The sequence below is a fragment of the Oncorhynchus tshawytscha genome, linkage group LG09, assembly GCF_018296145.1.
Source record: "Oncorhynchus tshawytscha isolate Ot180627B linkage group LG09, Otsh_v2.0, whole genome shotgun sequence".
Lineage (NCBI taxonomy): Eukaryota > Metazoa > Chordata > Actinopteri > Salmoniformes > Salmonidae > Oncorhynchus > Oncorhynchus tshawytscha.
In genome coordinates this window covers 32,469,840-32,492,322 of record NC_056437.1, presented here as the reverse complement: position 1 = coordinate 32,492,322, position 22,483 = coordinate 32,469,840, and the positions used below count along the sequence as shown (strand labels likewise).

The window sequence follows — 22,483 nt, the reverse complement described above, 5'->3', positions numbered from 1 at the left end:
CATTTTGTCACATTTATGCCTCCTTTAATTGACCAAATTGTAAAAATTCAAAGCTCGTTCTTTTGGCCACTGATTGCAGAAATCACTCCTTGATATTTGATTGGACATTATGAAACACCACCTCCTTCCATTCCCAGACGAGAGAGACTCCACATTGGTAAGTACAAAAAACAAACTTTTTTTTTTTCTACAAACAAAATTAAAAAGTTAGACCACAGGGGAAGGCTTTTCAGTGCTGTGTGCTAAAAGAGGTGCATGAACGATGACGGGTTGGAGGGCTTTACGTCCGTGAGAGCCCTCGGTTATCCAGATCTTTCACCTCAAGGGGGTAAACACAGGACAGTGTTAATAATGTGTTTAAAATAAGTGTCTACATCAGGAGGTATTCAACTCTTACCCTAATAGGTCCGTAGCCTGCTGGTTTTCAGTTCTACCTCATAATTAAATTACACCCACCTGGTGTTCCAGGTCTAAATCAGTCCCCGATTAGGGGAGGAACAATGAAAAAAATGCAGTGTGACTGGCTTCGAGGTCCAGAGTGGAGTTTGAGGGGTTTACATGTAATGGCAGGTAGCCTAGTAGTTAGAGTGTTGGGCCAGTAACGGAGACGTCGCTGGCTCGAATACCTGAGCCGATAAGGTGAAAACAACACATTCAACTAGAGACATTTCATATAAATAACCCCCTGGAATGGCCTGGTAGTCTACGGGCGGGACTGAATAAATACAGAGGAGAGTAAGACAGTAGTCACAGAAAGAAAGTTTACCTTGTATATCCTGACCAGCCAGTGCTCTGTAGTGTAGGCCTCCTCCAGCACATCCAGCTCAAAGTCCTTGTTGCCGATCTCAGCATTTCGTACTCTGTCATAGCCAGGGGGGCGCTCTGGAACCAGGGTTAGAAAATCAGGACTAGGGCCAAGATGATAAAGAGGAATATAATATTTTCACACACAGTCCTCTGTGGAGACATGTTATGAGGTATAATACCACTCTGATACTTCAGGAAATCATTGAAAAATCAGGAGAAATAGGATATTAGTTTGAAGGGATAGAGGATGATGTCAGACAAGCATACCTGATACTAGATAGTTTGGGAGCAGACCTGCCATATGGATTATAATCATGCAGGGTTACTCACTGGCCTCTGTGTAGACCTGCCCGAAGCGGTAGTAGCACATCTTGTACATGAGGCAGTTGAGCAGGACGGGGGAGCCCTCTCGGTCCACACGGAACTCTCCAGTGGGGGTGTAGTAGTCGTGCTCCTTGATGTGCTTCCCTGTGTCTGTGCTACCACCTATACGCACCATCCACAGGAACTTGTTAATGTCTGCACAGAGGATAGAGGAAGTGTTAGCAGACCTAAAGCATGATTGACATTCAAGTTTATTTATGGATATGCAAAAGGTGCTCCATCTAATGTATGTATTAGGCATTGACAACTAATGATCATGAGTTAAATAATGTAATATGAAATATGTTAAAATGCTGTAATAATAAGAAGCTGTAATAATTCAACAAAGTGATTATCCATAGGGTGATGGGCATTGATAGTTTCCACTGGCTTTGTAGACATACCATCTGAGGAGTACCCCGTTAGTCCACCAAAGATCACCAGGACGTAGCTGACATCTAGCTCCCGCATGATCTCATAGGCCTTTTCCTCAGTGGACGCCATGGCCTACCGGTCAACAGAAACAGTTTAATTGAAGTTCAGTAGTCACAGGTACCAAGCAGCCATTAACCTCTCTGCGCACCGAACCCGTTAGCGGGATTAAATTCGACAACATACGGTGATCGCTACATAGTCATATTAAACGTTCATGAAAATACAAGTGTCTCACATGATTCGAAAGCCTAGAATCTTGCTAATCCAACTGCGTTGTCAGATTTAAAAAAGGATTTACTGCGAAAGAATACGATGCGATTATCTGAGGACAGAGCCCCATAAAAAAAAACTATTTCAACCAGCACAGGCGTAACAAAAATCACAAATTGAAATAAAATAAATTGTTTACCTTTGACGATCTTCCTCTGTTTGCAATCCCAATGCTCATTGTTACACAATGGTCTTTTGTTTGATAAAATCAATTTTTATAGCCTAACACGAAACATTCTGTGAACCACTTGTGTCGTGAATTCCGTCTCATTAAATTTTCGACGACACATTCGATGTAAATACGCACACTCAACGTGACTTTATCCAGTCATGTTTGGTTTCATTGCAATCAACTGGTTGTTTGTAACACAACCAAACTGATGGGTCATTTCGCGGGACATATCGACTGAAAAAAAAAAACGATTTGAAGACAACAAGTAATGATATCATTGTGCACCAATGATATGACCTCTGTTTCGTTGATGGACTATTTTAACCCAATGACCACTGATCGTCTTGATATCTAGCTTGGTCGATAGCCAATGAGCAGAGGTAAACGGCAATATGTAATGGTTATGTGTTGGAAGACCAACCCATGTAGTAAACTCCGGCGTAAAGAGGGTCATTCGCCATTGAAGATTCATACTGGAAGCCACGCATGTTACGCACAGCACTATTTTGGTAAAGCGCATCTTCAGCTGTTTATATATCAATTAGTATGGCGACTAAGTCAGGGAAAGCTAAATCTAAGTCTAGATATACAGATGTACACACAATTGTAGAAGAAATTGATCGGGTAAGTGAGACAGAGATTGTTGGAGGACGTTTAATTTAGCTAGCATAGCTTTGATTCCCAAATGGAGGAATATTTTTTGAACGGAGAGGACATCATTTTGGACTGGTAAGTTCTTCTCATGCTAATGCTGTTGTTTGAAATAAATAATATAAAATTGTAGCAGTATATAAAAATGTAATGAAATGTGTAAAGTACACGTTGGCTATACATTGTGGGTGGGGGTATGTTTGTATGTATGTGTATGACCCATAGCCTATGTTTGTGTGTGTATATATACACATATTGTGGATTAGAGGGAGCATGGCCGAGATGCGCGTGTCTGCCGCTCCACCTCACCCCACCCCCACATGAAATAGCCTATTTGAGGCTGTTGAGGGGAGGGCAGGCCCACAACAATGGCCAAAGTGAAAAGGAGACAGTAGCCCTAGCTGGTCTGTCATATATTCAACCTTATGTTCCCTGTACTATATATATATATATATATCTGTTGATACAGGGCTCATATGTGAAACTATTCTAACTGAACATTTTCTTTCACAGTGACACTGACTCCGAATGGGAGCCCCCAGTGCAATGGTGTCCATCCCCCACTGAAGCTGGTTCATCCAGCCGGACACCTGTTGTCTCAGCGCTACTGGGGCATGGACCGCAAAAAATGTCCCCATTCCAACCGCAATAAAAGGACTACAACAAGAGCATGGGAGGTGTGGACCTGTCAGATGCGCTGATATGGAGAACATTGTAATAGCCTAAGACGATGAAATTGTACAAGACTTTCTTCTATAATTTCATCGACATTGCTGTGGTGAATGCATTCATCCTACACAAGGAAATGGCTAAGAGCTGTGGAAAGCCCCCCAGCTCACAGCTAGCCTTCAGAGAGTTGCTCATCAAGGAGCTTGCTGGCTACAGCACCACGTTCTGGCCCGTCTACCTCTGTCCCTTCTGCTCCTGCCACAAGTGGTGTTCATCTGACCAAATTTATTTCTGCAGGCATGGATGTGCCTCAGGGCCAAAAGGGAACAGCATGGAGGCGTCGCTGTGTTCTTTGCAAAATGAAGTCCCCCATCACCTGCACCACATGCTTGGTGACCCTCTGCTTTACAGCAGAAAGAGACTGCTATGGCACCTGGCATCAGCAGCACAATATTGTGTGGAGGACGGAGGGTCTTCCAAATATTGAAAGTGTTATTTTGTAAAAATGTATATACACTGCTCCAAAAAATTAACGGAACACTTAAACAACACAATGTAACTCCAAGTCAATCACACTTCTGTGAAATCAAACTGTCCACTTAGGAAGCAACACTGATTGACAATAAATTTCACATGCTGTTGTGCAAATGAAATATACAACAGGTGGAAATTATAGGCATTTAGCAAGACACCCCCAATAAAGGAGTGGTTCTGCAGGTGGCGACCACAGCCACTTCTCAGTTCAAATCAAAATCAAATCAAATTTTATTTGTCACATACACATGGTTAACAGATGTTAATGCGAGTGTAGCGAAATGCTTGTGCTTCTAGTTCCGACAATGCAGTAATAACGAACAAGTAATCTAACTAACAATTCCAAAAAACTACTGTCTTATACACAGTGTAAGGGGATAAAGAATATGTACATAAGGATATATGAATGAGTGATGGTACAGAGCAGCATAGGCAAGATACGGTAGATGATATCGAGTACAGTATATACATATGAGATGAGTATGTAAACCAAGTGGCATAGTTAAAGTGGCTAGTGATACATGTATTACATAAGGATGCAGTCGATGATATAGAGTACAGTATATACGTATGCATATGAGATGAATAATGTAGGGTAAGTAACATTATATAAGGTAGCATTGTTTAAAGTGGCTAGTGATATATTTACATCATTTCCCATCAATTCCCATTATTAAAGTGGCTGGAGTTGAGTCAGTGTCATTGACAGTGTGTTGGCAGCAGCCACTCAATGTTAGTGGTGGCTGTTTAACAGTCTGATGGCCTTGAGATAGAAGCTGTTTTTCAGTCTCTCGGTCCCAGCCTTGATGCACCTGTACTGACCTCGCCTTCTGGATGACAGCGGGGTGAACAGGCAGTGGCTCGGGCGGTTGATGTCCTTGATGATCTTTATGGCCTTCCTGTAGCATCGGGTGGTGTAGGTGTCCTGGAGGGCAGGTAGTTTGCCCCCGGTGATGCGTTGTGCAGACCTCACTACCCTCTGGAGAGCCTTACGGTTGAGGACGGTGCAGTTGCCATACCAGGCGGTGATACAGCCCGCCAGGATGCTCTCGATTGTGCATCTGTAGAAGTTTGTGAGTGGTTTTGGTGACAAGCCAAATTTCTTCAGCCTCCTGAGGTTGAAGAGGCGCTGCTGCGCCTTCTTCACGATGCTGTCTGTGTGAGTGGACCAATTCAGTTTGTCTGTGATGTGTATGCCGAGGAACTTAAAACTTGCTACCCTCTCCACTACTGTTCCATCGATGTGGATGGGGGTGTTCCCTCTGCTGTTTCCTGAAGTCCACAATCATCTCCTTAGTTTTGTTGACGTTGAGTGTGAGGTTATTTTCCTGACACCACACTCCGAGGGCCCTCACCTCCTCCCTGTAGGCCGTCTCGTCGTTGTTGGTAATCAAGCCTACCACTGTTGTGTCGTCCGCAAACTTGATGATTGAGTTGGAGGCGTGCGTGGCCACGCAGTCGTGGGTGAACAGGGAGTACAGGAGAGGGCTCAGAACGCACCCTTGTGGGGCCCCAGTGTTGAGGATCAGCGGGGAGGAGATGTTGTTGCCTACCCTCACCACCTGGGGGCGGCCCGTCAGGAAGTCCAGTACCCAGTTGCACAGGGCGGGGTCGAGACCCAGGGTCTCGAGCTTGATGACGAGCTTGGAGGGTACTATGGTGTTAAATGCCGAGCTGTAGTCGATGAACAGCATTCTCACATAGGTATTCCTCTTGTCCAGATGGGTTAGGGCAGTGTGCAGTGTGGTTGAGATTGCATCGTCTGTGGACCTATTTGGGCGGTAAGCAAATTGGAGTGGGTCTAGGGTGTCAGGTAGGGTGGAGGTGATATGGTCCTTGACTAGTCTCTCAAAGCACTTCATGATGACGGATGTGAGTGCTACGGGCGGTAGTCGTTTAGCTCCGTTACCTTAGCTTTCTTGGGAACAGGAACAATGGTGGCCCTCTTGAAGCATGTGGGAACAGCAGACTGGTATAGGGATTGATTGAATATGTCCGTAAACACACCGGCCAGCTGGTCTGCGCATGCTCTGAGGGCGCGGCTGGGGATGCCGTCTGGGCCTGCAGCCTTGCGAGGGTTAACACGTTTAAATGTCTTACTCACCACGGCTGCAGTGAAGGAGAGACTGCATGTTTTCGTTGCAGGCCGTGTCAGTGGCACTGTATTGTCCTCAAAGCGGGCAAAAAAGTTATTTAGTCTGCCTGGGAGCAAGACATCCTGGTCCGTGACTGGGCTGGATTTCTTCCTGTAGTCCGTGATTGACTGTAGACCCTGCCACATGCCTCGTGTCTGAGCCGTTGAATTGAGATTCTACTTTGTCTCTGTACTGGCGCTTAGCTTGTTTGATAGCCTTGCGGAGGGAATAGCTGCACTGTTTGTATTCAGTCATGTTACCAGACACCTTGCCCTGATTAAAAGCAGTGGTTCGCGCTTTCAGTTTCACACGAATGCTGCCATCAATCCACGGTTTCTGGTTAGGGAATGTTTTAATCGTTGCTTTGGGAACGACATCTTCAACGCACGTTCTAATGAACTCGCACACCGAATCAGCGTATTCGTCAATATTGTTATCTGACGCAATACGAAACATCTCCCAGTCCACGTGATGGAAGCAGTCTTGGAGTGTGGAGTCAGCTTGGTCGGACCAGCGTTGGACAGACCTCAGCGTGGGAGCCTCTTGTTTTGTTGATCCCTGCCTACAGACAGAAACTAAAATGGAGTTGTGGTCGGCTTTTCCGAAAGGGGGGCGGGGCAGGGCCTTATATGCATCGCGGAAGTTAGAGTAACAATGATCCAGGGTCTTTCCACCCCTGGTTGCGCAATCGATATGCTGATAAAATCTAGGGAGTCTTGTTTTCAGATTAGCCTTGTTAAAATCCCCAGCTACAATGAATGCAGCCTCCGGATAAATCGATCCAGTTTGCAGAGAGTTAAATAAAGTTTGTTCAGAGCCATCGATGTGTCTGCTTGGGGGGGGGGGATATATACGGCTGTGATTATAATCGAAGAGAATTCTCTTGGTAGATAATGCGGTCTACATTTGATTGTGAGGAATTCTAAATCAGGTGAACAGAAGGATTTGAGTTCCTGTATGTTTCTTTCATCACACCATGTCACGTTGGCCATAAGGCATAAGCCCCGTTCCTATGCTTCCTGGCTGATGTTTTGGTCACTTTTGAATGCTGGCAGTGCTTTCACTCTAGTGGTAGCATGAGACGGAGTCTACAACCCACACAAGTGGCTCAGGTAGTGCAGCTCATCCAGGATGGCACATCAATGCGAGCTGTGGCAAGAAGGTTTGCTGTGTCTGTCAGCGTAGTGTCCAGAGCATGGAGGCGCTACCAGGAGACAGGCCAGTACATCAGGAGACATGGAGGAGGCCGTAGGAGGGCAACAACCCAGCAGCAGGACCGCTACCTCCACCTTTGTGCAAGGAGGAGCAGGAGGAGCACTGCCAGAGCCCTGCAAAATGACCTCCAGCAGGCCACAAATGTGCATGTTTCTGCTCAAACGGTCAGAAACAGACTCCATGAGTGTGGCATGAGGGCCCGATGTCCACAGGTGGGGGTTGTGCTTACAGCCCAACACTGTGCAGGACGTTTGGCATTTGCCAGAGAACACCAAGATTGGCAAATTCGCCACTGGCGCCCTGTGCTCTTCACAGATGAAAACAGGTTCACACTGAGCACATGTGACAGAGTCTGGAGACCCGTGGAGAACGTGCTCTTCCTCCAGCATGACCGGAAAACAGGTTCCCGACTGCCATTAGGTACTGAGCACAGACCATGTGACAGAGTCTGAATCCGATTGAGCACATCTGGGAGATCCACCAATGCCACGTTGCACCACAGACTGTCCAGGAGTTGGTGGATGCTTTAGCCCAGGTCTAGGGAGGAGATCTCTCAAGAGACCATCCGCCACCTCATCAGAGCATGCCCAGGTGTTGTAGGGAGGTCACAGGCACGTGGAGGCCACACACACTACTGAGCCTCATTTTGACTTGTTTTAAGGACATTACATCAAAGTTGGATCAGCAGTTGGTTTTCTGCAAGAGATTGATGCTATGGACTGGCCAGACCTGAATCCGATTGAGCACATCTGGGACATCATGTCTCGCTCCATCCACCAATGCCCGTTGCACCACAGACTGTCGCCCAGGTGTTGTAGGGAGGTCATACAGGCACTTCTGAGCCTCATTTTGACTTGTTTTAAGGAGAAGCCTGTAGAATACCATTTTGGTATTTTGTATATAGTTATTCCATTCAAAATGTATAACTTCACCAATTTGGCCACTTGGGTACTTTTGGGCTACTTGTGTGGGACACCTGGATAAATGTCATGTAGCACACTCATTTTGGAAGTTATCATTCTGAAACTTTGCACAAGTACTGTTGCCCTCTTGTGTTTTTCACTGAAATTGTCCCCATCATCCTATCTGAATGTTTGTTTTGTCTTGTTCATTTTAAAGATGATACAACAATAAAAAGAAAAAAACATGTTTTTGTTCCATTGTATTATCTAAACTAGATCTATTGTTTTATATTCTCCTACATTCAATTCACATTTACACAAACTTCAAAGTGTTTCCTTTCAAATGAAACCAAGAATATGCATATCCTTGGTTCTGGGCCTGAGCTACAGGCAGTTAGATTTGGGAAATTTTAAAAAGTAGGGGGGTAGCTGTAAGAGGTTTTAACAGATGATAGGATTTTCCCACTTATCAGTCCCATGTTAAGTCATCAATACAAAAAACACCTCACCTGGCCCACTCTGGAGATGTGTGTGTTGTTCCACGTGTTGTTGTCCACTAGAATTGTTCGATTGGCCATGGCCGTTATCTGATAGCCGTAATCCCACCATGACATCACTTTAGCATCTACTGGAGTGTTGTGGCGTAGCCAGTAGTAGGCCTCTCTGAAGTCGTCAAAGATGATGCGGCTGCCGTCTCCACCGCGGGCTGACAGGACAATAGAGGGAGAGGAGTAGGCCTCGCTGGTCACCCAGGTGGAGTGAAAGGTGTAAGTGATGAGGAAGAAGGTCATGACCAGAATCATCCCACTGGCCACCTGGTAGACAAAATGGTACAGGATATCAGTGGAACAAATACTAGAAAGACTTTCAGATCTATACACGTGTCTAAGGTTTAACGGTTGTTACTGGACCGGGCCTAGATCTCACTAGAGGTCCCTTATCAGCCCTTACCAAAAGTTGGAATGACATCCAGTAGCAATGGATACATTCTCAGTGCTGCATTTCAGTAATATAAACAAACATTCACACACACTGCTGCTACTATGCTTATTATCAATGCATAGTCACTTTACCCCTACCTACATGTACATATTACCTCAGCTACCCCATACCCCTGCACATTGACTTGGTACCAGTAACTCTTGTAGATAGCATGGTTGTTATATTTGGCGCATGTGACAAATACAATTTGAAGTATCCTTCCTCTCTTACCTCGTTCTTGAAGGGGTAGGTGGCGTCCTGCTGCTTCTTGCTCTTCTTGTCTGGCCGGCTGATATCCAGGTTCTTCATGTAAGTTGTGAGGACCTGGGACACACCAATGCCTGACAGGATGCACATGACTGGGGCCAGGACCAGCATCAGACGCACCTGAGGAGAGAAGCAGCTGGATCAGTTAAACACACCGGCTCGGCTTTTCTTTCATTATTTTAGGCTATAAGCTTTAGGGCCTAACTGTACATGCACCAAATAGCCTACACTCCAATCGCCAAATGCTTTTAGGAACAGGCAGAAAAAGTTAGTCAATCCATGGAGGCAAAAAAGTAGGAGTTTAATTCAATAAGATAAGCTGCGAAATGGAGAGTTGAAAATAAAGGGAGGGCCAGAAAAGTAATGTTTGGGAAAATATTTGTCGAAGTGGTAAAATAGGATGATAGCATGCAATTGTGAGGCGCTATACAAATTTGAGGCACAAGACGGGGACTTCAAATAGGCCTGTCACATCAAGGGAACTGTAGCCTATTGTTCAGATGGGTTAATTGGAAACTGATATCTGGACGCTGACTATAGCTCTAACCTCTCACATAGCCTTAATATAACTCCTGCAGAAGTAAGCATTTCTTACAGTATAATGATACACCAAATGTAGGCTAAATTTTGACCCTGGAACAGGAGTTGGGAAAGAGGATTTATTTCAGCATCTTGAGATAATGCGAATGCAGTTAGCACATCTACAGATGGTATCTATCTTTATTAGTATCATAAAAGCACAAAATATGCATCCAAGCTGAAATGAAATCTTACCAGAAACATGTTAGGTAATTCTCACAGCTTTCTATTTCCTTTCAACCAGTCAAAATGATGTAATTTGGAAATTTTGCACAGAAAATCTTTTAAAATGTTTGTGTTATTGCATTTTATACCAAGCCCCTAAATGGCTTTGCTCCGTGAAAGAAGCAGAGCTGAAAGAGAACTTTACCCATATCAACTAGATGGAGGCATTCATTCTACTGATTTATGACATTCTGGTGAGCAACGGTTTATTCAGTCTTCTCGGGCAACATATAATGACAGAAGAGAAGCTGCATGTATCTAATTATAGACAAGCTGACTAACAAATAGCCAAACCAAAATGTTGGACATTTTAAATCCGGCAAAAAATAGTTTAAAAAAAATTGCTTCACTAAAATAGAAGTCGGTACTATTTGTGACGATGAATGTGGTGCAAGTCCTGCCTCTCCCATCTCCTCATTGGTTTATAGAAGCAGATAACCACGTGCCATCCCCTCATTGGTTATACCCACATGGGTGATTGAAAGATGAACTGAGTTCGGTCGGTCGTCGTGGTAACTATGAAAGTTAGATGCCAATTTCCATATAAAATCCAAAGAAGAAAAAGCCTGGGAGGAGGAGAGATTACTAGAAACGATTCGGTTGACCGTTTTCTGTGGATTACCTGTCAGAGTAGAGGACCTTATGCATTTCAGGTAAAATGACAATTCAACATTTATATCCCAGGACAAATTAGCTAGCAACTGCAAGCTAGCTAGCTAAATTGCCATAAATGTTTAATGCTTTTCGACCTGTCCCCAAATTAATACAATTGGTTCAGAGTTTGTTTTGATATTTCAACCTGCGTGTCGTGATCGCGTTTGGTGGGGGAGGACAAAATCAATTTGCAGCCGGTTCTGGTGCGGTGTAAGCATTTGTGATCAGTAAGTCCTTCAGATCAGAGGCAGTAGGGATGACCAGGGATGTTCTCTTGACAAGTGTGTGAATTGGACAATTTTCCTGTCCTGCTAAGCATTGGAAATATAACTTTTTCATGTCAAGGAAAATGTATGGAATAAAAAGTACATTATTTTCTTTAGGAATGTAGTGAAGTAAAGGTAGTCAAATATAATTAGTAAAGCACAAATACAAAAAAAAAAAACTGACTTAAGTATTTTTACTTAAGTACTTTACACCACTGGGTACCAGTCTTTTTTAAAACCTAATCCACTCCCTGTACTCCATGTGACGTGGCAAAGAAAAATCACCACCTGCTGGAGAAGACAGATTTTGGGCCCAGTTCCCACTCTAGCATCGCCTCTTCCTCTGGTGTGACACAAATTTCAGTTAATTACTATAGATCCTGACTTGGGCCAAATGGTGTAATTTTGTAAATCCGGATCTCTATGGCAAGACAATTCATTCACCCAAGTTTCATCAAAATCAGGCCAGTGCTGTCTGAGATATCGCGTTAGCCTAACGAAAGGACTGAGAACGATCCACAGTCCCTTCCCCAATGTAATCGTGGGGAACAACGGAAAATATTTTGCTTACAGAGCAGGTGAGGGCCAGCACAGAGAAACCACTATGCAAAAGGTGTTATAAAGCAGCGCAAGGGAGGTTTAGTTGCAAAATGACAAATGATTCTACACATGACATTTTGCATTGTAATGTTATTCTACTAGCAACTAAATTCTAATTATTTTTGAGTGGCAATGACATGAACATACAGTATTTTCAGCATGACATTCATGTGAGAATTATAATACGATTACAACCCAAAAGTAATGTGAAATGCACTCATTTAGCTATGACAGCAATATATTTAAATTAAACGACTTTGTTTGTCTGGGCTTGCTAGCAGTAGCCACTAGCCAACCAGCAGCCCTGGGTGGAGCATTGCACCCTGGGAGTTGAAATGCACTCGGAATGGTAGTATGCTGTATAAAATCCATTCTGTATAAACTTAAAATGAGTTTCAAAGTGTTAGTCGTTTTGGAACTAAACTATTCAATTATTTAACTGTAACGAATCATAGGTCAAATTAATGTAATTTGATCCAATATTATTTTATATGCGCCGAGTCACATTGTTTTGCATAAGGACATTTTACGACATTCTTCTGTTATTTAATATGGTTTTATTTTTGAAAGAAATTGAATAGATATTCTATTTGTTATTTCAGTAGTTCAAAATGTAAAAAAAAGAAAAGTTTTGAAAAATAAAGGACAGTCGGTTATTCAGTGACTTTAGCCAATACACTATTTTTCTTGGTGTGGTATCATTTCGACATTGAGTATCATTTTGGTTGAGTATTTTGCAACTAAACCTGGTATCAGTATTGAATTCTGGTATCATGACAACCCTAGAGCTGACAGTTAGGTACCACCTGCATTGCTTGCTGTTTGGGGTTTTAGGCTGGGTTTCTGTACAGCACTTTGAGATATCAGCTGATGTACGAAGGGCTATATAAATACATTTGATTTGATCTGACCATGTGCAAGTACTACTCACAACAGCAGAAATATTGGAATATTTTAAATGTATGGTGTCAAATATTCCTCTCATTCTAATCTGCTAGCTGACTTACCATGACAGCTGAGAAGTACATGCTGGTGACTCCATACATGATGATGAAGATCCTTGCATCAGACAGGTTATTGAAGCAGTAATACAGACCCACTGTCAGGAGGAAGCAACGCAGGTTCATTAAAGCAAGTGATTTTTGTACCTTTGTCCCAAAGGTATTCTGATCGATCCATTCATCTAAAAATAATTTCACCAGCAAGATTCTGACATTCGAGACTGATTGAGAATAATCTATGTACCTGGGAACATGAAGACGAGCAGCTGCAGGTCAAAGTAGTAGGAGGACCAGGTGGTGGGCTGGTGCTCAGACACAGAGGCGATGATGGGGATGTTGTTCTTGGCGTAAGATGGGTCCAGCAGTGAGTAGAAACGACCCGTCCAGGGAGAGATCTTCCCTGAGAAATACAACAATCACAGTACAGTCAAGTCATGTCAAATAAAAAGGCACTACCAAATCACTTACTGTAGTTCTGATACTTAATGGGTATACTGTTTTGTATTTTCTTAATCTTAACCATATCAGTATGTTCCTAAAAAAGGCATTTTAAATGTGGAGAATCTCAAATTTATAGAGGAATTGTGTTGATAGAGAAATGCAATTACAGGTTCAACAACAACAAACAAGCTTTGAACGACCATACAGGCCTATAAATAGAAGCCTACATTACTGAGTAGAGTAGAGGCATTGCCCAGGCCTGTCTGAGTGGCAGACCTGAATTCAAATACAGCAGTATTGGTTTTCTTTCAAATATTTTAACTGGACTTGAATGAGTGTATTTTACTGAGTGGATCCTTGGCGAGCCTCTTACCGGTTAGCATGAGCACGGTGCCCACAGAGAGCAGTACGAAGCCCACCAGGGAGATGACACTCTTGAAGAGGACCTCAAACTGCTGGGTGTTTAGCTTGCTGCGCAGGTAGTCCACAAAGGCATGAATCTGACATAGGCCAAACACCCCGAATGCCGCCATGTGCTCAGACGACTGCACTGGCTTCAAATGGAGATGAGAGGGAGACAAGGAGTTGAATGAACTGTGTGTTTCCCAAAATCTCTCCACCAGCAAAAATGACTGATCGTACAATATATAATGGCTTAATCATTGTAAATAATCATATTGGGCCATCATATGGACCCATGTTGTCTTCACAAGATAACATGCAACGGACATGCAGTTTAACAACTGACAAGGCAGCTGCTGTGTCTATGCGAATGAAGGGAGAGAATACGTTTTTCTTTTTTTTACTTGGAAGCCGACGAAAGAGATCTGCATGGAGAGGATGGTTCCCAGGCAGTAGACGGTGCAGTAGGCCACGTAGATACGGTGGGAGAAGCGGCCGGTGAGCATGAGGACAAGCACGTGGAGGGGGATGAGGTTGATCAGGAACACATAGCCACCCCAGGAGGACACCTATAGACAAAGACATAAGGGGTGTGTTCAGTTGGTTTAACGTTTTTGCCTCATATTAAATCAAATTTTATTAGTCACTTGCGCCGAATACAACAGGTGTTGTATTACAATGAAATGCTTACTTACGAGGCCCTAACCAACAATGCAGTTAAAATAAAATATGGTTAAAAATAAGAATAAGAAATAAAAGTAACAAGTAATTCAAGAGGGGGGTACTGGTACAGAGCCAATGTGCGGGGGCACCGGTTAGTTGAGGTAATATGTACATGTAGGTAAAGCTATTAATAAAGTGACTATACATAGATGATAACAACAGAGAGTAGCAGCGGTGTAAAAGAGAGGGGGGGCAATGCAAATAGTCTGGGTAGCCATTTTAATAGATGTTCAGGAGTCTTGGGGGTAGGGGGTGGAAGCTGTTTAGAAGCCTCTTGGACCTAGACTTGGCGCTCCGGTACCTTGTCGTAGCAGAAAGAACAGTCCATGGCTACGGTGGCTGGAGTCTGACAATGTTTACAGCCTTCCTCTGACACCGTCTGGTATAGAGGTCCTGGATGGCAGGAAGCTTGGCCCCAGTGATGTACTGGGCCGTTCGCCCTACCCTCTGTAGTGCCTTGAGGTCGGAGGCCGAGCAGTTGCCATACCAGGCAGTGATGCAACCAGTCAGGATGCTCTTGATGGTGCAGCTGTAGAACCTTTTGAGGATCCATGCCACATTTTTGCAGTCTCCTGAGGGGGAATAAGTTTTGTTGTGCCCTCTTCATGATGGTCTTGGTGTGCTTGGACCATGTTAGTTTGTTGGTGATGTGGATGCCAAGGAACTTGAAGCTCTCAACCTGCTCCACTGCAGTCCGATCGATGAGAATAGGGGAGTGCTCGGTCCTCTTTTCCTGTAGTCCACAATCATATCCTTGGTCTTGATCACATTGAAGGAGAGGTTGTTATCCTCGCACCACACGGTCAGGTCTCTGTCCTCCTCCCTATAGGCTGTATTGTCATTGATCAGACCTATCACCGTTGTGTCATCGGCAAACTTAATGATGGTGTTGGAGTCGTACAGTCATGAGTGAACAGGGAGTACAGGAGGGGACTGAGCACGCACCCCTGACGGGCCCCTGTGTTGAGGATCAGCGTGGCAGATGTGTTGTTATCTACCCTTATCACCTGGGGGCGCGTCTGGAAGTCCAGGATCTAGTTGCAGAGGGAGGTGTTTAGTCCCAGGGTCCTTAGCTTATTGATGAGTTGAGGGCACTATGGTGTTGAACGCTGAGCTGTAGTCAATGAACAGCATTCTCACATAGGTGTTTCTTTTGTCCAGGTGGGAAAGGGCAGTGTGGAGTGCAATTGAGATTGCATCATTTGTGGATCTGTTGGTGCGGTATACAAATTGTAGTGAGTCTAGGGTTTCTGGGATTATGGTGTTAATGTGAGCCATGACCAGCCTTTCGAAGCACTTCATGGCTACAGATGGGAGTGCTACAGGTCGGACGTCGTTTAGCCAGGTTACCTTCAAGCTCTTGGGCACAGGCACTATGGTGGTCTGCTTAATACATGTTGGTATTACAGACTCGGACATGGAGTGGTTGAAAATGTCAGTATAGACACTTGCCAGTTGGTTAGCGCATGCTCGCAGTACACGTCCTGATAATCCATCTGGCACTGCAGCCTTGTGAATGCTGACCTGTTTAACTTCATTGAGATAGGGGGCAGCATTGGGAAGTTTGGATGAAAAGCGTGCCCAGAGTAAATTGCCTGCTACTCAGGCCCAGAAGCTAGGATATGCATATAATTGGTAGATTTGGATAGAAAACACTAAAGTTTCCAAAACTGTTAAAATAATGTCTGAGAGTATAACAGAACTCATATGGCAGGCGAATCCTGAGAAAAATCCAACCAGGAAGTGGGAATTTTGAGGTTTGTCATTTTTTAAGTGAATGCCTATCCAGTGTCTGTGGGGTCAGATTGCACTTCCTAAGGCTTCCAGTAGATGTCAAGTCTTAAGAAGTTGTTTCAGGCATCTGTTGTGAAAGGGGAGAGAATAAGACCACTTAGTAAATGGCTCAGCTGAAAGCCATGAGTTGTTTATCGTGCGTGGCCGTGAAGCGCGCCGTTCGTTCTCTTTCCTTTCTAATGACAACGGTATTGTTCGGTTGAAATATTATTGAATATTTATGATAAAAAGATCCAAACGATTGATTATAAACATCGTTTGACATGTTTCGACGAACTGTAATGGAACTTTTTTTACTTTTCATCTGGATGTTGGGAGCGCGTTTTGTGCCTTTTGATTACTAAACGCGAACAAAACGGAGGTATTTGGACATAAAGAGGGATTTTATTGAACAAAACAAACATTTGTGTAACATGGAGTCCTGGGAGTGCCACCAGATGAAGTTCAAAGGTAAGTGATTAATTTAATCGCTATTTCTGACTTTTGAGAGTCCTCACAAAATGTCTGTATGGTTCTGTGGCTAGGTGCTGTCCTAACATAATCGCATGGTGTGCTTTCGCCGTAAATCGGACACTGTGGTTGGATTAACAAGAAGTTTCTTTAAAATGGTGTATAATACTTGTGTGTTTGAGGACTTATTTATGAGATTTCTGTTTGAATTTGGCACCCTGTAATTTCACTGGCTGTTGGCGAGGTGGGATGCTAGCGTCCCACAAATCCCAGAGAGGTTAAAAGGTCTTACATTGGCTGTGGAGAGCGTGATCACACAGTCTTCCAGAACAGCTGGGGCTCTCATGCATGTTTCAGTGTTATTTGCCTCAAAGCGAGCATAGAAGTAGTTTACCTCATCTGGTAGGCTCGGGTCACTGGGCAGCTCTCGGCTGCGCTTCCCTTTGTAGTCTAATGGTTTGCAAGCCCTGCCACATCTGACGAGTGTCAGAGCCGGTGTAGTACGAGTCGATCTTAGTCCTGTACTGACGCTTTGCCTGTTCAATGGTTTGTCAGGGGAATAGCGGGATTTCTTATAAGCTTCCGGGTTAGAGTCCCGCTCCTTGAAAGCGGCAGCTCTAGCCTTTAGCTCAGTGCGGATGTTGCCTGTAATCCATGGCTTCTGTACGTACGGTCACTGTGGGGACGATGTCATCGATGCACTTATTGATGTCGTCGATGCACTTATTGATGACACCAATGACTGATGTGGTGTACTCCTCAATGCCATCGGAAGAACCTGGTTGCACATTTAACATGCTGATAGAAATTTGGTAAAACAGATTTAAGTTTCCCTGCATTAAAGTCCCCGGCTACTAGGAGTGCCACCTCTGGGTGAGCGTTTTCCTGTTTGCTTATGGTGGAATACAGCTCATTCAATGCTGTCTTAGTGCCAGCCTCTGACTGGGGTGGTATGTAAACAGCTACGAAAAATACAGAAACTCTCTAGGTAGGTAGTGTGGTCTACAGTTTATCATGAGATACTCTACCTCAGGCGAGCAATAACTCGAGACTTCCTTAGATATCGTGCACCAGCTGTTATTTACAAAAGTACATAGTCCACCTCCCCTTGTCTTAACAGAAGCTGCTGTTCTATCCTGCCGGTGCAGCGTATAACCAGCCAGCTGTATGTTGATAGTGTCATCGTTCAGCCATGACTCCGTGAAGCATAAGATATTACAGTTTTGAATGTCCTGTTGGTAGTTTAATCTTCCACGTAGGTAATCTATTTTAATGTCCAAAGATTGCACGTTTGCTAGCAGAATGGAAGGAAGTGGGGGTTTATTCAATCGCCTACGAATTATCAGAAGGCAGCCCACCCTCCGGTCCATTTTTTTCCACCTCCTCTTCATGCAAATCACGGGGATCTGGGCCTGATCCCGAGAAAGCAGTATATCGTTCACGTCGGGCTCGTCAGACTCATTAAAGGAAAAAAAAGGATTCTGCTAGTCCGTGGTGAGTAATCGCAGTCCTGATGTCCAGAAGTTATTTGTCATAAGAGACTGTAGCGGCAACATGATGTACAAAATAAGAAAAAAATAAGTTAAACAATGCAAATAAACAAAAAAAAAACAATCGGTTGGGGGCACGTAAAACGTCTGCTATCTTCTCCGGCGCCATCCTATTATAACGATGCACACCGCTTTATATTTTTTCTTCATCTTGAACGCAGTGAAAGAAAGCCTCCTTCAGATGAGCACCATGAGAGGAGTGTCACAACCTTTAGCACGGACTAAGTTACTGTACCTTTCAGTTTGTAAGTTCTCTCGATTGTTAAAGTTCCTCATCATTTCTTTATTTTAGAGGCGTTTGTCTCACCATGTAGAAGTAGGCCAGGGCACACATGGCGGACCAGTATATGGAGCCTGTATTGACTGCCTTGATCCACATGTAGTACGTCAGCAGCATGCAAAAGATGGCAATACCTGGACAGAAAAACAATCAATTATATTAAAGACCACAACATGGGTGAAGTCCTTTAAACTGGCATGTTAAGGGGGATGAGTCCATTTCTGTACCTTCATTGTCATAGGAGCCTGCAACAGAACGGGAAATGTAGCCAGGTACCACTGCTATCATGGCAGCAGCCAAGAGCCCAGCACCTGCATCCTACAAGAAATAGACTGTAGATATGAAAGCCATGGAAACAAGTACATTTCAGAACTCTTGAGCATTTTCAGGTTGTAGGCTACCTCCCTGCTTTCCTCCATTTATTTATGTTTTCTACCCCCTGAACAGGACCCAGGTGTGCTGCAACCTACCTTGAGCTCCTTGGTGAAGTGGTAGGTGACGATTGCAGTGAAGGAGGAGAAGAGGGGAGCCAGAAAGACACAGACGTTACGGATGTCGATGGTGATGTGGAAGAAGTTCAGGACGTGGTACAGAGCAGCAGAGGTGATCATCAGGCCTGGGGGAACAGGGCAGAACAGAAAGAGTTTAACGAAGGGCAAGTATTTTAGCTACTAGCCGTGTCAGCTTGCTGTTACCAAAAAATGTGTGGGATAGGCCAAAACAAAATCACAGAAAGGATCTATATAACAGAGGGAAAAAATGGTGACACAAGGACTTTATTACCCAAAGCCACCTTAACAGGACTTTTTTTAGCTGAACATTTTAATGTCTAGATAATCACCCTATAATGTAAAGTACTGTACAAAGTATTGTGTTGAACAGGTCATCCCATTCCTACCTGGGTAAATAGTGCCACCGATGATTCTCCCCAGAGGGTACCATGCCCGGTCATCAAACCAGTTATGAAAGTTGTAGAACCCCTCTTCTACCAAGAAGCGGGTTGTTCTGTAGTTAAAGTATCTGAGGATGAAGCAGGAAAGCAGTCAAGGTCATGCTCCATTTCTGGTTTTAAACAACATTGAGAAAAAAAATGGTAAACTACCATGAATCTGAGTATTAAGAAACCAAGGCAGTGGACTTACGGATCAAACTCATGGATGACACTCTCGAACCTTAACACAGAGAAAAGCCTGGTGGAAAAGGCTAACAAGAAGGGGGAGAAAGAACAAGTCTAAACCATCTCTACACGTTGCATCATCAGAGTCCGCGACAATGGCCCTAATAATAATAGTATGGAATATAAGTGTAGAGTAACAGAAAGGGATGTAAAGTGTATGTGTTCTTACAGAGGATTGCAGCCATAGACAGGATGAGCAGCTTCAGCAACGTGTCCTGTTTTTCATAGGACAGCCGCAGGAAGCCTAACTTCGTCATCTTCACACGGGGAGTGATAACTTGGCTTATCCCTATTGGAAAGAATCTACATTAGCAGTGAAGGTGCAAGGCAGCAAGCTCCATTCTAGAGGTCGACCGATTAATCGGAATGACCGATTAATTGGGGCCGATTTCAAGTTTTTATAACAATCGGAAATCGGTATTTTTGGACACCGATTTGGCAGATTTTTTTTTACACCTTTATTTAACTAGGCAAGTCAGTTAAGAACACATTCTTATTTTAAATGACGGCCTAGGAACGGTGGGTTAACTTCCTTGTTCAGGGGCAGAACGACAGATTTTTACCTTGTCAGCTCGGGGATCTTATAAAAAACAATCAATCATAATCACTAGTTAACTATACATGGTTGATGATATTACTAGTTTATCTAGCGTGTCCTGCGTTGCATATAATCGATGCGGTGCGCATTTGCAGAAAAAGGACTGTCGTTGCTCCAACGTGTACCTAACCATAAACATCAATGCCTTTCTTAAAATCAATACACAGACGTATATATATTTTTAAACCTGCATATTTAGCTAAAAGAAATCCAGGTTAGCAGGCAATATTAACCAGGTGAAATTGTCACATCTCGTGTTCATTGCACGCAGAGTGAGGGCATATGCGATAATAATAAACGCTTCGTTTTCAAAATGATAGTTTCCGGATTTGACCATATTAATGACCAAAGGCTCGTATTTCTGTGTGTTATTATGTTATAATTAAGTCTATGATTTGATATTTGATAGAGCAGGCTGACTGAGCGATGGTAGGCAGCAGCAGGCTCGTAAGCATTCATTCAAACAGCACTTTCGTGGATTTTGCCAGCAGCTCTTCGCAATGCTTCAAGCATTGCGCTGTTTATGACTTTAAGCCTATCAACTCCCGAGATTAGGCTGTGTAACCAATGTGAAATGGCTAGCTAGTTAGCAGGGTGCGCGCTAATAGCTTTTCAAACGTCACTCGCTCTGAGACTTGGAGTGGTTGTTCCCCTTGCTCTGCAAGGGCCGCTGCTTTTCTGGAGCGATAGGTAACGCTGCTTCGAGGGTGGCTGTTGGTTGTCCTGGTTCGAGCGAGGAGAGGGACGGAAGCTATACGGTTACACTGGCAATACTAAAGTGCCTATAAGAACATCAAATAGTCAAAGGTATATGGAATACAAATGGTATAGAGAGAAATAGTCCTATAAAGACTATAAAACTACAACGTAAAACCTCTTAACTTGGAATATTGAAGTCTCATGTTAAAAGGAACCACCAGCTTTCATATGTTCTGAGCAAGGAACTTAAACGTTAGCTTTTTTTTTACATGGCACATATTGCACTTTTACTTTCTTCTCCAACACTTTGTTTTTGCATTATTTAAACCAAATTGAACAGGTTTCATTATTTATTTGAGGCTAAATTGATTTTTTTATTTATGTATTATATAAAGATAAAATACATGTTCATTCAGTATTGTTGTAATTGTCATTATTACAAATAAGTAAAATATATATATTTTTTCTTATTTAAAATCGGTATCGGCGTTGAAAAATCAGTCGGTCAACCTCTACTCCATTCCAAACTTCCACACTTGCATTGCTTGTGCATGAATCAAAGCAGCACAAAAAGTACACTCCCAACAAGTCAGTTTTTACTAGCTTGGTCAGTAGATTGGCCATGAGGCAAATCTATTCCATAAATTATTTTCATCGTAATTCAGGGTTTAAAAACATGGAGCTTCAGTCTACAAACTAAACCCCAGTTATATTGGAAAACTCACTTGAGTAATGTTAAACACAAAACCGCAATCTATTATTAACAACTTGTCTTACACCAACATTATTTGCCTGATGAAATCACTGACTGGGTTTAAAAGACGTGATTCAGTCTGTTCCAACTAGGTGTGTAAGCATTAGTCCAAGCATTGCAAATAAAATTTAAGTTTATATTGGAAAATTCAGGTAGGACCCTCCCCGTTTGACACGTTTTGCCACAGAATCGGCGTAATGAATCGCCCCCGATAAGGACATGCGCACGTCCAGTTTGATGTGGCGAAGAATGAAACCAGGAAATGGATTGCAACTCCGTCTAGACTGCAAACATTCCTTGTTATTCATACAGTTCTTTCCAACACATCATTGGTTCTTTCTCTGCCTTCATCAACCAACTTATTAAGACATTCGTGTTGTATGTAGAAATTACCAAGAAATAGCAACATAAGTGACACATCTGGCAGCCAGCCTTTGCTAAATAGGTAAAGTTAACTAGCTAGTTAATGTAGCTTAATGTGTTAGCAAATATGCATGTATGTATTGACCTAGCTAAACGCAATACAGTTATCTGATGGGTTTTCCGTTCCTGTAATTAGACAGTGCAGATTCCATTAAACTCAAGGAGGGCTGAGCCTTCTTTTTACATGCTAACTTGCTAGCTAACTTTAGCTGTATGAATGAACAGAAAATCAGCTTTCATTTATTCTCAAAGTTACACCTCGTGATTAATTTCAGAATAGTCATACAAACAGAGCCATAGAGCAGTTCAATTATATTTCTCGTTGAGGTAGCAGCTATTTTGAGCGGCACTTACCACTCGGTTGCTGTTACACATATACTCACAACCTTGTGTTCCCGCCCAATCACACTATGCAACGTGTTTATTGGCCTTGCACCGGCCCTCAGTAAACTCTCATTCCTGATTC

At 43.3% G+C, this 22,483-nt stretch overlaps 1 protein-coding gene across 2 annotated transcripts; it reads right to left on the bottom strand.

Annotated features, from left to right (window-relative positions):
* LOC112257821 (dolichyl-diphosphooligosaccharide--protein glycosyltransferase subunit STT3A) lies at positions 1–22,474 on the bottom strand. 2 transcript variants are annotated; one of them, XM_024431693.1, is made up of 17 exons: positions 22,372–22,474; positions 19,713–19,832; positions 19,509–19,569; positions 19,265–19,386; positions 18,837–18,982; positions 18,594–18,684; positions 18,394–18,500; positions 13,974–14,138; positions 13,541–13,721; positions 12,971–13,126; positions 12,733–12,824; positions 9,366–9,521; positions 8,663–8,968; positions 1,575–1,677; positions 1,138–1,326; positions 767–882; positions 1–319 (listed from the first exon to the last, which is right to left on the bottom strand). In XM_024431693.1, exons 2-17 carry the CDS (start codon positions 19,798–19,800, stop codon positions 281–283), a joined length of 2,118 nt encoding a protein of 705 aa, XP_024287461.1. In that variant the 5' UTR covers positions 19,801–19,832; positions 22,372–22,474; the 3' UTR covers positions 1–280. The 2 variants fall into 2 exon arrangements, with proteins under 2 accessions (XP_024287461.1, XP_024287460.1); XM_024431692.1 differs by lacking the exon at positions 1–319 and having other exon boundaries at positions 326–882.
* Positions 22,475–22,483: the final 9 nt, after the last annotated feature.